The following is a 13,589-nucleotide window of genomic DNA, read 5'->3' as shown; positions in this document are numbered from 1 at the left end:
CTCAAGGTCTGGGCTTTCATTATCAGACAGCTCACAGGACAGCATGGTGGTGTTTCCTGATTCGCTCTGGCGGTCCCTGAGCACAAATGAGCCAGCTTTTGGGACTGCCACGGCGGAAAGGGCAGCCCGCTCTGGCCCCCCTTTGGGCATGTGGTGCCGGACGTCCAGAAGCAGGCAGGCTGCAGCTTCCCTATTCCTGAGGCCACAGTAGGGGCATCTTCTTGCTCTGGACGTGCAGCATGTGCCGAGGTGCTTTTGGAAACACTCCACCCCACCCCCAGCTCGGGCTCCTCCTGGACCTACTGCCTGAGACCTTCCCATGGCCTCCCCTGACCTGGCTCCCTGCCTGAAGGGGTCGCCGTCGTCACTGGGGTTTGCAGGCCTTGTCACACCCGGCCCGTGCTCCCTGGCTTCCCAGAAGGCTGCAGGCTCTCAGGAGCTGCCAGCCCTGCCACAGCCATCCTCCAGTTGGCTGTTGATGGGCTGGAGGGGACACAACCGACCGCTCAGAGTCCAGCATCACACGCAAATGTGTACACACCTACTAGAAGGTGCGCTGGAAAGTCCTGGCCTTGAACGTTAAAACAAAGGGTTGAAATTCAACATGTGTGTGTACTGAGCGTCCTTCGTGTCCCAGGGCTGTCCCAGGAGGTGCAGTCCAGCAGTGAGCAAGTAGGACCAAGTCCCTGTTCCCTGAGAGCTTAGTGCATGTGTATGCACATGATAATTTCCCAGACTCGGGTTGTAGTCTCACTAAGGGGTGTCCCCGTGGGAAGCCACTGGGGCTCAGTGTGGCTGGCCTCCTGTTTGGGAGTGGCTGGCAATGGCTGCAACTTCTGGGAAGAGGCTCCAGTGGAGGCCTGTCTGGGACAGACCTGGTTTCTGGAAACAGCACTACATCTGTCAAGGTGGACAGCAATGTGGGGAGGGGAAGAGACAGCCCTCTGGGGTCAGGCTAGAGAGGGCAAGGGGGTGATCAGGGAAGGAGACCTGTTGCCTTTCAAGCGAGCATCCAGTTGGAGAAAGAGGAAGGCACCCTTGCTGCTTTTGAGGCGGGGGTGTCTTCCTCCATCTGGTGGGGGAGGCAGACAAATGCGAAGGTGGAGAAGGGTGCACCAGAGATGCCAGGTGAGGCAAGGGCTGTGGGCAACTCAGCTTCTGGGGCCTAGGGAGCTCTCATCCTAGTTTCCACCTGAGGAACTGTTTGAGCTCAACCTTGTTGCCTGAGGGCCTTGGAGCTACAGTTGCAAACTCATGGGTGCAGGAGCCCTGGTGCAGTCTGGGAACCCTGAGGCATTCTGGATGGCTCAAGGCTACTGAGGTGTGCAGAGAGCTAGACAGAGATGGGCAGGAAGGGGCCACATTGTGACAACAGTGGAGGCTGTGCAGAAGAGCTGGGATCCCACTGGAGGGCTTCAGGAACGACAGGAGGGTCTTAAGCAGGAAAGTGATGTGGCTTGATTTGTGCCCAAGGAAGACCAACACCAGGGCAGGGATGAGGCCTGGAAGACGTCAGGAAGCCAGCAGGTTCATCCCGGCAAGAGGTGGTAGTGAGGGCAGTGGACCTGTGGGGACGAGATGGACTCCAGAGAAGTCCAGGGAGGTGACAGGACAACAGTGGTTGCTGATGGCGGGGTAGGGAATGGGCGAGAGAGACCAGTGTGGGGAGATGTCAAATTGGCAGGGAACAGAGCTTGGTGCCTGGTGACTGCTTCAGAAAACCGGGTGGGAGCGGCCGGCCTCTGCTGTCTTCACAGGGGTAGTGCAAACTGAGTGCGACAAGAGGGAGGAGGGGCAGCAGGAGCTGAAGGCCTGTTTTAATTTAAGGGACGTAAACACGTTTTACGTGCTGCTGGGAAAGAGCCAGCAAAGAAGGAAAAGTAGCAGATACTGCAAAGAGCTATCAACTGCTGGAGCAGGTTCCTGAAGGAGCAGAAAAGATGGGATTCGGGCACAGTACGTGGGTGCAAATGCTCTGAGCTGGAGTGACCTGCTGGAAAGCTTCCAGACCGTTCTTCCTGCACCCAGCCTCCCTGCCAGCTGACCGCAGCCAGCCAGGAGCCTTTGCATGACCGACATCTGACCCTGTCCTGCCCGGATCTCTTGACCACTCTCCGCTGCCTCCCAAATAAAACCAAAACTTCTTCAGGGGACCTCCCACTGACTCGCGTAAGGCCCGATTCTAGCCCTTTCTGGAAGGCCCCGGGCCTTCGCCAGGCCGGCTTTCCCCGCCGCTCAGAACCGATCCCGTCCATCCCTCAGCCCCGCTCAGACGGCTCCTCCTCTGGGAAGCCAGCCCCGCCCGCCTCGCCGGGCCAAGCGGCGCTGCCTTCGGGGAGTGACCGCGCACGGCGCCCCCGTGTGGCCGGGGATCGCGGAGGCGGCGGCGGCGGCGGCGGCGGCGGCGGCGGCGGCGGCGGCGGGTGAAATGGCGGCGGGCCCGGGCACCGCCCCTTCCGCCCCGCCGGGCGTCGCACGAGGCCGGCTTAAAGGGGAAGTGAGTCAGTGTCCGCGGACCCGGGCGGCCGAGGCCCGCGCCCGCCGCGGCCCCGAGAGGCCCCAAGAGGCCCCGGCCCGGCGGCGGCGGCGGCCATGGCCGGGGGGCCGGGCCCGGAAGACCCCGCGGTCCCCGGCGCCCAGCACTTCTTGTACGAGGTGCCGCCCTGGGTCATGTGCCGTTTCTACAAAGTGATGGACGCCCTGGAGCCAGCTGACTGGTGCCAGTTCGGTGGGTGGCGGCGGGCCGGCGGGGTCGGGGCAGGCCGGGGCCGGGGACGCGCGGGCCCCGGGCGCACAGGCCTGACGCCCCTCGCCCCGCAGCCGCCCTGATCGTGCGCGACCAGACCGAGCTGCGGCTCTGCGAGCGCTCCGGGCAGCGCACGGCCAGCGTCCTGTGGCCCTGGATCAACCGCAACGCCCGTGTGGCCGACCTCGTGCGCATCCTCACGCACCTGCAGCTGCTCCGTGCACGGGACATCATCACGGCATGTGAGTGCGCGGCCCCGGGACCCCCGGGACCCCCCCAGGCTAGGGACCGCCCAGGGCCAACCGCAGAGCTCCTCCCCATGGCCTGGCCTAACATCCCTTTCCTTCCTTGGCGTCCCAGGGCACCCTCCCGCCCCGATTCTGCCCCCCAGCACCACCGCCACGAGGCCCAGCAGCATCTCTGCACCCTCCAAGGCCGAGGCTCCCAGCCCCCGGAAGTTACACTCGTCAGCCTCCACCCTCCTCTCCCCAGGTAAGACAGCCCGGATGTTGGGCTTGATGAACCTGAGGAAAGGACCACCTTGACCATGGCCACGGCTGTAGATCCTGCCACTGGTCTCTGCTTGCCTCCCACTGGTGTCTTTATGAAGCTTTTCCAGGTACCCAGACTCAGTCTGATCCTGAGCTTGGCCCTGTCCCAAACTCTGCTGCCCTCCTGCCAGCACCGCCATCGCCAGCGCCTTCCTGTACCAAGGTAGGTGGGTCCTGCACCTCGCCCCAAAGTTTTGAGACAAGCTGCAGGAGCCCCAGCCTTTGAAACCCCAGGAAGCCCCAGCCAGCTCAGCAGGGGTGGCTGGGGTTGGGGGAGCTTGGAGCCTAGGCAAAAGAGAGGAGCCAGGACCTCACCTGATCTGGGGTCTCTTCCCACAGCCAAGCACAGAGAGCCCACTGTCCCTCCTGCAAGGGGCACACTCCTCTTCGTTCTGCTGGCCCCTCCATGAGATTTGCCAGGGCACACACAACTTCTCCGAGGAGCTGAAGATCGGGGAGGGCGGCTTTGGGTGTGTGTACCGGGCAGTGATGAGAAACACGGTATATGCTGTGAAGAGGCTGAAGGAGGTGGGTGTAGCATCCCGGCACAGGCCCTGGAAGGCTGTTAGCAGACCCTCACTTGCCTGGTCCTCCCCCCGCTGCTTCAGCTCTCTGGTTTCCTAGTTCACGGCCCCCAGACCCTTGCTTGTTCTGGGCCCAAAACAGGTGGCAGTGGGAGTGGCTAGCAGCCTTGGCTGCAAGAGCCTCACATTGCCCGCCCCCACCCCTCCTTTTCCCTGAGGGCCGCAGGATGCAGACCTGGAGTGGACCACAGTGAAGCAGAGCTTCCTGACTGAAGTTGAGCAGCTGTCACGGTGAGCCTAGGTGTCCCTTCTGGCCAGGGGCAGAGGGAGAGCCTTGCCGGGGCCCCATCGGCCTCCAGGACTGCCCAGCGTGGGACCTGGCTCCCTCAGTCCCCCAAAGCCTGCCAGGCCCAGGCTAGCTGAGGGACCACCCCCTCGATGGCCAGATGGAAGGTGCAGTGGATGCTGGGGGCCAGAGTGCTCAGACCCTACTTTTTCAAGCAGGTTCCGTCACCCAAACATCGTAGACTTTGCGGGCTACTGTGTTCAGAGTGGCTTCTACTGCCTTGTCTACGGTTTCCTGCCCAATGGCTCCCTGGAAGACCGCCTCCACCTCCAGGTAGCCTGACCGGGGCCTGGGCGCTCAGCTTCTGGGAGCAGGTTCCACCAGCAGGCCGGGCCTGGAACTCTTTCCTGGGGCCTCTCCCTGCTGCTCCTGTGTGCCTGGAAGCCTAGGTCATAGTGCCTCTAAAAGGGGGGTTCTGGACTCAGAGTAGCTTGAGGGAAGGAGGCAGTGGACAGCAGGTGGCTCTGTCTGGATCTGCCACTGGGTCCCATCTCGTGAGGTGCCCACAAGACACAAGGGCTAACTGCACAGGGGGAGAGCGACTTTGACCTCGCACTGAAGCACTCAGGATAAACTTGCCGCGTTGGGGGAGGTGGGGGGAGAGCCTCCGAGGACACTCTACTTGTCCCAGGACGAATGTGTAAACTTCAGGAGCGGAGGGCTGCCGGGTTCTGTGAGGCCTCCCGAGAGCTCGCTCCCAGCCATGCTCCCATCCTTTCTCAGTGTGCTTTCCAAGGCAGCGCGACAGCATGGTCTTTTCTGAAGTAGCTCACAGAGACTTTGCTCCTTGTTTCCCAGAAGGGGAAACTGAGGCCCAGAGAGTGAAGTGCTCATCCAGACCCCTGGATGACAGGTGGAGGGAGGGTTGGGGGGTCAAATAATGGTGCCCCTCCTCCAGCCTCCCCTCTGCCCCTTTGCCCCTTCTGCCCCTCCAGACCCAGGCCTGGCCCCCTCTCTCCTGGCTTCAGCGACTGGATATCCTTCTGGGCACGTCCCGGGCAATTCAGTTTCTACATCAGGACAGCCCCAGTCTCATCCACGGAGATGTCAAGAGGTGAGGAGGGGACATAGCCAGGCCCTTGGGGCCCCTGAGGGCTGCAAGAGCTGAGTCTAAGGCAAGGGCAGTTGCTCTCAGCCTGCGGCCAGCAGGGAGCAGTGAGGCCTGCTCGCCGAGGCCTGGTGTCCACTCCCCAGAGCCTTGCCCTGAGTGTTCCCGGTGAGAATAGGCCTCCCCTCTCCTGCTCAAGACAGGTGGGGGACAGGGTGCAGCCCTGATGCCTGGGACATCAGGGCTGGGGGCCCCAGGTCACTGAGCACCCAGCACGGGACACATGTGGAGGGAGAGGCTGAGGATAGGCCCTGCTGATGAGCAGGGACCAAACTGCATAGGGCGCTCTGGGAGCTGCTGGCTTGGAGCCCCAGGCAGCCGGGACGCTCAAGCGGCTGGCCCTGGCCACTTTCTGTGGGAAGGTGTCGGCCCCCAGTGCGATTTCTTTAGGACCGGGCAGGCATGAGGGTGAGTGGGTCACAGAGCAGGCCAGGGCCGAGGCCAGGCTGACACTACTCCCTTTCGTCCTCAAGTTCCAACGTCCTTCTGGATGAGAGACTGATGCCCAAACTGGGAGACTTCGGCCTGGCCCGTCTCAGCCGATTTGCAGGGGCCAGCCCCAGCCAGAGCAGCGCCGTGGCCCGGACTCGGACTGTGCGCGGCACCCTGGCCTACCTGCCCGAGGAGTACATCAAGACGGGACGGCTGGCCGTGGACACCGACACTTTCAGCTTTGGCGTGGTGAGCCGCTGGGCCCTCTGCTGGCTTGAGGGTTGGGGGGTAGCAGCCAAGTCAAGACAGGAAGGCCTGGAGAATTCCATGTGGGGCCAGAGGCCAACCTGGCAGGAAGCTAATGGAGCTTCAACCCCCAGGCCCCTCCGTCCCTGGCCCCGGGCCGCTTCCTCGGCCCTGCACATCACTTCATGTGTGTAATTTTGCATTCTTTTTCTTCAAGTGGGTCCTCTAAACTGCCAAAGCTTCAGTCCCACAGCACGTGGCTCTGTCCCTACTGGGAGCCGGACCTCATCTGCCAGGCTGAGGGCTGGGCCCCTATCACCAGAGGCCATGCCTTAGCAGCCCCTTTGGGCCAGGCTGCCCCATCCCACCCGCAGCCCCCACTGCACACGGCCCTCCCTGCCAAGGCTGAGGGCAGCACCATCCCGGAAGGCACTCCTGCACATCCAACCTCGCCCTCTTCCCAGGTCGTGCTGGAGACCCTGGCTGGTCAGAGGGCCGTGAGGATGCACGGTGCCCAGACCAAGTATCTGGTGAGCCTCCTGAGGCAGGGCGGAGAGGAAGGCAGGCAGGGAGGGTGGAGGGAGGCAGGGAGGTGCTGCTCCTGGCAACCAACAGGTGTAGCCCTGGAGGGTGGAATGACCCGGAACACGGTGCCCCACAGAAGCCAGCCTCTGCTGCTGCTGCTGCTGAGTCATCTTTGAAAGTAGGCAGGGTCCCAGACGGCTTCCTTTGCCTTGCCGGGGAGAAACCCGTCTGCCTTCTGCAGATGCCGTAGGCCTTTGCAGACCCGACCTGGGCTGGGGCAGGGGAGGGGAGCCCCGGCTGGGCTGTCCTGGTGTGCCAAGACCAGCAGCTGCAGTGGGAAACAGAACCAGGGGCCTGGGGGAGCCCAGGCAAGGCACAGATGAATGCTCCAAGTTGTAGGGACACCCTCACTCCTTGGTTCCTGGGCCGGAGGCTGGCGACCAGCTCCCCGCTGGGCCTGTTTCCACTCAGTCGATGTTGGTGCTTCACGCTTTAGGACCTGATGCATTTCCTGTGCGTTTGTGTCCATTACCGGGTCTCAGCAGATCTGGGCCAGAACCTGGAAACAGACAAGCTAGATGCAAATAGGGCTGCTCTCCGCATCGGCAGCACACTGGACTTCTCCCTCAGGGGCCTTTGCTGGACCCTTCTACTCGTTCTCCACGCCGCAGCCAAAGCTATCTTTCAAAGACGTGCAGAGACCATGGAAGCCCCTTTACCTGTCCACTGTGCTCGGGACAAAGGCCCAATCCACTATCGTGACCTGCCCTACAACCCCCTGGGGCCCACCACCACCAGCCTTCTCTCTGTCCCGTACTCTGCTGGCTCCAGGTGTTTCCTCCTGGCCCTTCCCCTCTGAGAACTCAGGGTGGCCTCTGGTCCTGTTTCTACCCAGGGTGCCTCTCTGTAGGCTGCTCCCTCTCGGCTCCGCCCTCTCCAGCTGCTTCCTGCCTTTAGATCCCAGCTGAAGTGCTGCTTGCTCAGGTCCCAGATGAAACCCCCGTGGGACCTCTCTGCCTTGGTTTCCACTGGTTTCAGGCTCCTTGGCCTCTCTCCCCTCCCAGGAAGTCAGCTCTGTGAAAGCAGGCTCAGGGGGTTCTGTTTGTGGCTGTATCCCTGGGGCCTGGGGCACCACTGGGCACCCAGTGAGTACTTAATAAACCCAAAGAAAGATCACAGGAGTCAGTGATGAGGGCCTGGGGAATGCCGCTGAAGGCATGACCCCTGCCTGGCGGCCACGCTCATATTGTCTATCCCACAGAAAGACCTGGTTGAAGAGGAAGCCGAGGAGGCTGGGGTGGCCCTGAAAAGCGTCCAGACCACACTCCAAACAGGTCTGGCTGCAGACGCCTGGGCTGCACCAGTCGCCACCCAGATCTACAAGAAGCACCTGGATCCCAGGCCCGGGCCATGTCCACCTGAGCTGGGACTAGCCCTGGGCCAGCTGGCTTGCTGCTGCCTGCACCGCCGGGCCAAGAGGAGACCCCCCATGACCCAGGTAGTCCTGGGCGCAGGGAGGGGCGAGTCAGGAAGCCATTGAGATGCCAGCTGCCATGGGGACAGTGGCCTGCTGAAAACCCCACATTCCTGGCCCTACCCTGTAGTGAGCCAGACACAGCCCCTGCCAGACCTCTTTCTGGAGACAATCTCCCAATGCTCTGCCCTGGCCCTTTGGTTCTGCTTAGGGTGGCCAGAGCCCCGCTGAACCTTGCCCAGTATGTAGAGGCGAAAGGCATTTACTGCGCCCCCTTCTGGGAGTTCTGTGCTGGTGCAGCCTTTTCATGTCTCCTACCTGGCCCCCGCCACTTTCCCTCTGACTGTTGAGAGTAGAGAGAAGCCCCATTTGAAGGCCATCAGGACAGTGAAGTTCTGTTTCTAGAAGATAGAGAGAAGCCGTTCTCAGTCCTTGGCTTTGGTGACTCTGGCTCTACTTCATTCGTGACCTGGAGCTGCCCTGCCATTTGACCGTTTCCTATGAGGACCATGACTGGTCTGCGTGGCCATGTCTGGGCCACTCAGCCCGAGTGCCCCTCTCTTTCCTCACAGGTGTACAAGAGGCTGGAGAAGCTGCAGGTGGCAGTGGCGGGGCCGTCCCCGGAGCCAGAGGCCGCCAGCCGCCACCCCTCTTCCCCACAGGAGAACTCCTACGTCTCCACCACTGGCTGCACCCTGAGCAGGGGCAGCCCACGACAGCCCCTGGCCATGCCCTCGGGAGCCCTGGCCCAGGCAACAGAGCGGCTTCAGAAAGGCACCAACCAGCCAGTGGAGAGTGATGAGAGCGTGTCTGGCCTGTCTGCTGCCCTGCATTCCTGGCACCTGACCCTGAGCTGCCCCCCAGGCCCAGCCCAGCCAGGCAGCCCCAAGCAAGGGGCGGCCGAGTGGGCACTGGCACCCCTCGGGCAGGCTGGCTATACTCAAGAGGGCGCCACCCGAGAGTCAGGCTGGGGGAGCAGCCCAGGGCTTCAGCCCACAGCCGTGGAAGGTAGCTGGGGCTCATGCCCGGAAGAGGGCCCAGGGACCTCCTTTGGTGACAGTCCCCATACTCCCCACCTCGAACTGGGGCCTGCTGTTAAGCTCACTCTGTTCTTAGCAAGCTCCAAGCTACTGTCACAGGGCAGGCTGCCTGCCTGGCCTGGGAAAGGGACACAGGACAGTCTGGTGCTGTCTCATCTCCCCAGGCCATGCCCCCAGGTGGGTGAAGAGAGGCAGGGAGCTTGCTTCCTGCAAGCCAGGAACAAGGAAGGCTCTGCCTGGGACTGGGCTCCAGGCCCTGCCCGCAGAGAAAGCGCTGAGGATTTCTGTCCCAAAAGAGAGGGAGCTAGGCTGGAGACCGGGAAGGCTCCTGAGGCCAGCAGTGTCAGCAGGGAGTTCCCAGGGACATCAGCCCCTGCAGCTAAGAGGGCATTCTCTCCACCCCAGGCTCACTCCTGGGCAGCTCCACATCATCGCGGCCCCCGCAGATTGTCATCAACCCAGCCCGACAGAAGATGCTGCAGAAGCTGGCCTTGTACGAGGATGGGGTCCTGGACAGCCTGCAGCTGCTGTCGTCAAGCTCCCTCCCAGGTACCCCAGGACCCACCCCCAGTGGTGATGGGGCTCAGAGCCCAGGGTGGCCCATGTGCACTCTGCAGCTGGATGCCTGCCCTCCGGGGCCACTTGGAACGTTTGTCCTGATGGGGCACAGCCGAGGCCACTGCTTCCCAAGGGGATGGGATCGCACAGAGGAGGACACCCCGTCTGAAGACGGCCGGAAGCCCAGCCTGTCCCCACACCTCCTCTGGGAAAGTGTGTATTCTAGGCAAAGCCCTGTCCCAGGTCCCTCACCTTCCCTTAGCCTGGGGGTGCCAGAAACCGCCCCCATGCTTCTGGAATATACGAAGCCCCAGCAGGCACATTCCATTCCAGGTGATATTTGAAGGGGTGCTGCTTAGGAATAGAAATCTCTGATTCCAGAGCGCACCTCCCCCTGTGTGCTAACTGACCAGCGTTTCTTCCTCCTCCTGCAGGCGTGGGCCCGGACCAGCAGCGCAGGCAGGGGCCTGAGGAGAGTGATGAATCTCAGAGCTGACCGGCTCACCTGGGCACTAGACCCCCAAACCCGGAAGTCACAGTTCTCATGGTCAGAAGTTCTCACGGCACACGAACCATTGGCAGCTCGCGGGCGGCGGGGCAGGGGCTCCAGCCTCCCGTGGGAGAGCAGGTGGTGGGCCCTGCTGCTCTAGGGCTTTAGGCACAGACAGGACTCAGAGCCCCCCGGGCTGGCTGCTGCTAGCCATTGGCAGGGCAGGACATCTGAAAGGTCTGCCTTCAGTCCAGAATTTTCAGGAGAGGAAAGCCGATGTCATTGGAGGGCCATGGCAAGGAGAGTGCATGTCCTGAGGGTGCTGGCTACAGGAGCCAAGAAGGAGAGGAGAGTGGGGCCGCAGGTCCAGTGGGACAGAGTGGGGAGCCAGCTCCCCCGAGGGTTGGGCAGGGCGACTGCCGTCCAGGCCTACAGCAGCAGCCCTTAGCCCTTCTGTTTGGACTTTGCTGAAGCCCTGGGGGAAAGCAGCCACTCTGAAAACAGAGTCGCTGAGACCCAGGGCCCTACCAGCCGCGTGTAATTTGGAAAAGGAAAGGTGAGCTGTGGCTGTGGCTGTGGCTGTCATGCGGCTCAGTCCTCTAGCTAGAAGAGAGCTCTGAGACAGCCCAGAGAGTCTAGCGCCGGCTCCTGTCAGGCCGGTGTCTGCAGGCTTCGCCGGGGACGTGGGGGCTAGCGTAACATGGCTGCCTACCAGCCAGGCCACCTCTGGGTGCTCCAGATGGGCACCCAGCCAGGTCAGGCTCCAGAGGCCACAGGCTCAGCCTCAGGCCCAGGCACTGATTGTGACTGAGGGGCCACTACCCAAGGTTTGACTGGGCCCAAGGCCTGTGTTACGCAGACAATGAGAGTCCCCGAGAGGGCAGGAAGCTGGGAGAGAGGGAGGAAGAAGAGAATGGGGCTCAGGTTCTTAGGAACAAGCCAGGTTTCCTGTGACTGAGTGTCTTTGAAAGTCGCCCAGGGCTGTAGCCCCGGCTTACGATGATTTTTGTCTGCAAAGGTGAGTCACACTACATGCCGCACAGCACCAGGCCTGGTGAGGCCCAAGTTGTCCTGGGGCGGCAGAGCTTAAGTTCCGATCTCTGGCTGTGCCCGTAGGCTTTATTGCACTGAAAGCCTTGAGCTTTTCCAGTGCTTTTCATCTCAGGGTTCTCGACTGTCCAAATCAAAGCACCAACCTCCCAGCCCCAGATCCTCTGACGAGTCTTGTTTCCACTCCCACTGAGGCCCCCAGACTGGTGGCTCATTCACAACACTACTCACCAACAGTGTGTTCACGGGTTGTTAAGTGTTCCCTCTGTATTTGATGGATTTTGACACTATTGTAAATGGTACATGTTTCACTTTCTAATTGATCATTAGTAGTGTATAGTAGTATGATTACGTTTTGTATATTGGCTTTGCATTCTATGACCTTGCTTCAATTCACACATTAGCTCTAGTAGTTTTTTGGTAAATACCTTGGGGTAGTTTATACACACAATCATCTCATCTGCAAATAAACAGTTTTGCCTTTTCCTTTCCAATCTGTATGCCTTTCTATTCTTTTTCTTGCCTATTTCACTGGCTAGGGCCTCTAGTCAAATGTTGAAGTCGGGGGATGGAGATATAACTCAGTGGTAAAAAAAAATATGTGTGTGCTTAGCATTCATGAGGTCCTGGGTTCAATCCCCAGCACCTCCATTTAAAAAATGTTTTTTAATAAAAATTTTTTAAAAAGAAGTAGAAATATCAAGTTAAAAAAAAAAGTTGAATGGAAGTGGTGAAAGTGGACATCCTTGCCTCATTCTCGATCTTACATGCAAAGTGTTGTCTTTCACCATTAAGTATAATGCTGCCTATGGGGTTGTCACAGATGTACTTTGTCGGTGTGGTGAACCCCACCAATTGATTTCCAAGTATTAAATTAACTTTGCACTCCTTGGATAAAAACAATTCTTGGTCATGATGTGTTATCCTTTTACATATTGCTGAATTCCATTTGCTAATATCTCTTGAGAATTTCTACAACTATGTTCATGAGAGATATTGATCTGTACTTGTAATACCTTTATGTGGTTTTGATGTCAGGGCCTCAGAATAAGTTGGAAAGTGTTTCCTTCTCCTGTGTTCTTAAAGGGCTTGTGTATGCTTGCTGTTACTTCTTTAAATGTTTGATGGGTTCACCAGTGAAGCCATCTATACCTGGGGTTTTCTTTGTAGGAAGGTTTTTCATTATAAATATAATTTCTTTAATTAGATATGAGGCCATTCAGATTTTGTTTTTTCACGTGTCAGTTTTAAGCATTTATGTCTTTCCTTTTTTTTTTTTTTTTTTGATTGTGTTCAAAGAACAAAGTTTGGTTTTCTGATTTTTCTCCATTTTCTATTTTTTTTGATTTCCACTCTTTATCATTTCCTTTCTTTTATTTATTTTTGAGTAATAAATCTTATTTGGTGTTTAATTTGACCATCTTTTTCGAGCTTCTTAAAGTATTACCTTAAATCATTTATTTTGTTCACTTTTTTATTACTCAGAAAAGCTTCTTTGTTTTTATTTAGCTTTCTGACTCCGTGCTTGTGCTTCTGACACCTTCACAACCTTTTCTGCTCCTCTGTAAGGAAGCACGCTTGAACCTGCTGTGGACACATTCAGCGCAGGTGGAACCACCATGAGCCCAGCTGCCATGTTTGTTTGTTTTAAACAGTCTCATAAGAACTTTAGGTCTCACAGCACAAACTCCTCAAAGTCGGCCTGGGCACAGGCCACCTGCGGATTTTGGTGCTTTCCCAACTTTCTTGGTATAAACAAAAACAATTCTATTGCCAGGGGTTCGGAACAGCCTAGTTTTGTTAGAGGCTGTATTGTAGGACAGCCTATGATGGTATGTCAAACGCTGGACCATTCTGAATGCCTCCAGATACCGTCCCCGGAGGAGGATAAAAGAAATCACTGATTTTAAACCTTTCTTTTTGTAACATAAGCATTTAAAACTAGACTCTACTGGGGGGAGGGTACAGCTCAAGTGGTAGAGCACATGCTTAGCACGCATGAGGTCCTGGGTTCAATCCCCAGTACCTCCTTTAAGAATAGATAAACCTAGTTACCACCTCTCACCAAAAATAAATAAATAAATACATACATAAAGCAAGCTTTTGAGAACAACTTTAGGTGCATTCTACTCATTTGTATATGTTCTGTTTTCATCATCATTCAGCTCATAATGTTTTCTAATTTCCCTTGCGATTATTTCTTTAACCAATGTCTTACATAGAAGTGTATTTAATTTCCAAACATTTGGGGAATTTTGCAGATATCTTTTTGTTACGTGTTTTTAATTCTGTTGTGGTCAGAACATTTATTCTGTATAATTGCATTTCTTTTAAGATTACTGAGACTTGTTTTATGGCTTAACATTTGGTTTAGCTTGATGAATGTTCCATGTGTATTTCAGAAGAGTGTATATTCAGCAGTTGGGTGGAGTGTTCTCTAAATGTCAAATTAGATCAAGGTGGTTGATAGTGTTCAAGTCTCTGCCAGACTGAGAGGAA

General features: G+C 57.7%; 1 protein-coding gene and 1 pseudogene across 3 annotated transcripts; one reads left to right on the top strand and one right to left on the bottom strand.

Annotated features, from left to right (window-relative positions):
• Positions 1 to 2,488: 2,488 nt before the first annotated feature.
• Positions 2,489 to 12,298, top strand: IRAK1 (interleukin 1 receptor associated kinase 1). 3 transcript variants are annotated; one of them, XM_074359271.1, is made up of 14 exons: positions 2,490 to 2,728; positions 2,821 to 2,988; positions 3,107 to 3,238; positions 3,357 to 3,460; positions 3,637 to 3,825; positions 4,048 to 4,112; positions 4,326 to 4,440; positions 5,103 to 5,221; positions 5,749 to 5,956; positions 6,418 to 6,483; positions 7,740 to 7,976; positions 8,525 to 8,960; positions 9,398 to 9,541; positions 9,985 to 12,298. In XM_074359271.1, the coding sequence occupies exons 1-14, from the start codon at positions 2,593 to 2,595 to the stop codon at positions 10,044 to 10,046; spliced, it is 2,181 nt and encodes a 726-aa protein (XP_074215372.1). In that variant the 5' UTR covers positions 2,490 to 2,592; the 3' UTR covers positions 10,047 to 12,298. The 3 variants fall into 3 exon arrangements, with proteins under 3 accessions (XP_074215373.1, XP_074215372.1, XP_074215374.1); XM_074359272.1 differs by lacking the exon at positions 6,418 to 6,483 and having other exon boundaries at positions 2,489 to 2,728; XM_074359273.1 differs by lacking the exon at positions 3,637 to 3,825.
• A 293-nt stretch (positions 12,299 to 12,591) lies between these two features.
• On the bottom strand, positions 12,592 to 12,970 carry LOC123619473 (large ribosomal subunit protein eL34-like; annotated as a pseudogene).
• Positions 12,971 to 13,589: the final 619 nt, after the last annotated feature.

Source organism: Camelus bactrianus, chromosome X (assembly GCF_048773025.1).
Source record: "Camelus bactrianus isolate YW-2024 breed Bactrian camel chromosome X, ASM4877302v1, whole genome shotgun sequence".
Taxonomy (NCBI): Eukaryota; Metazoa; Chordata; class Mammalia; order Artiodactyla; family Camelidae; genus Camelus; species Camelus bactrianus.
This window is presented reverse-complemented; position numbering and strand designations above follow the sequence as displayed.

Coding starts and splice junctions, on each gene's coding strand:
- IRAK1 (XM_074359271.1), top strand. CDS start 2,593: ATGGCCGGGGGGCCGGGCCCGGAAGACCCCGCGGTCCCCGGCGCCCAG. Junction 7,977..8,524: donor GGAGACCCCCCATGACCCAG/GTAGTCCTGGGC, acceptor CTTTCCTCACAG/GTGTACAAGAGGCTGGAGAA. Junction 9,542..9,984: donor GTCGTCAAGCTCCCTCCCAG/GTACCCCAGGAC, acceptor CTCCTCCTGCAG/GCGTGGGCCCGGACCAGCAG.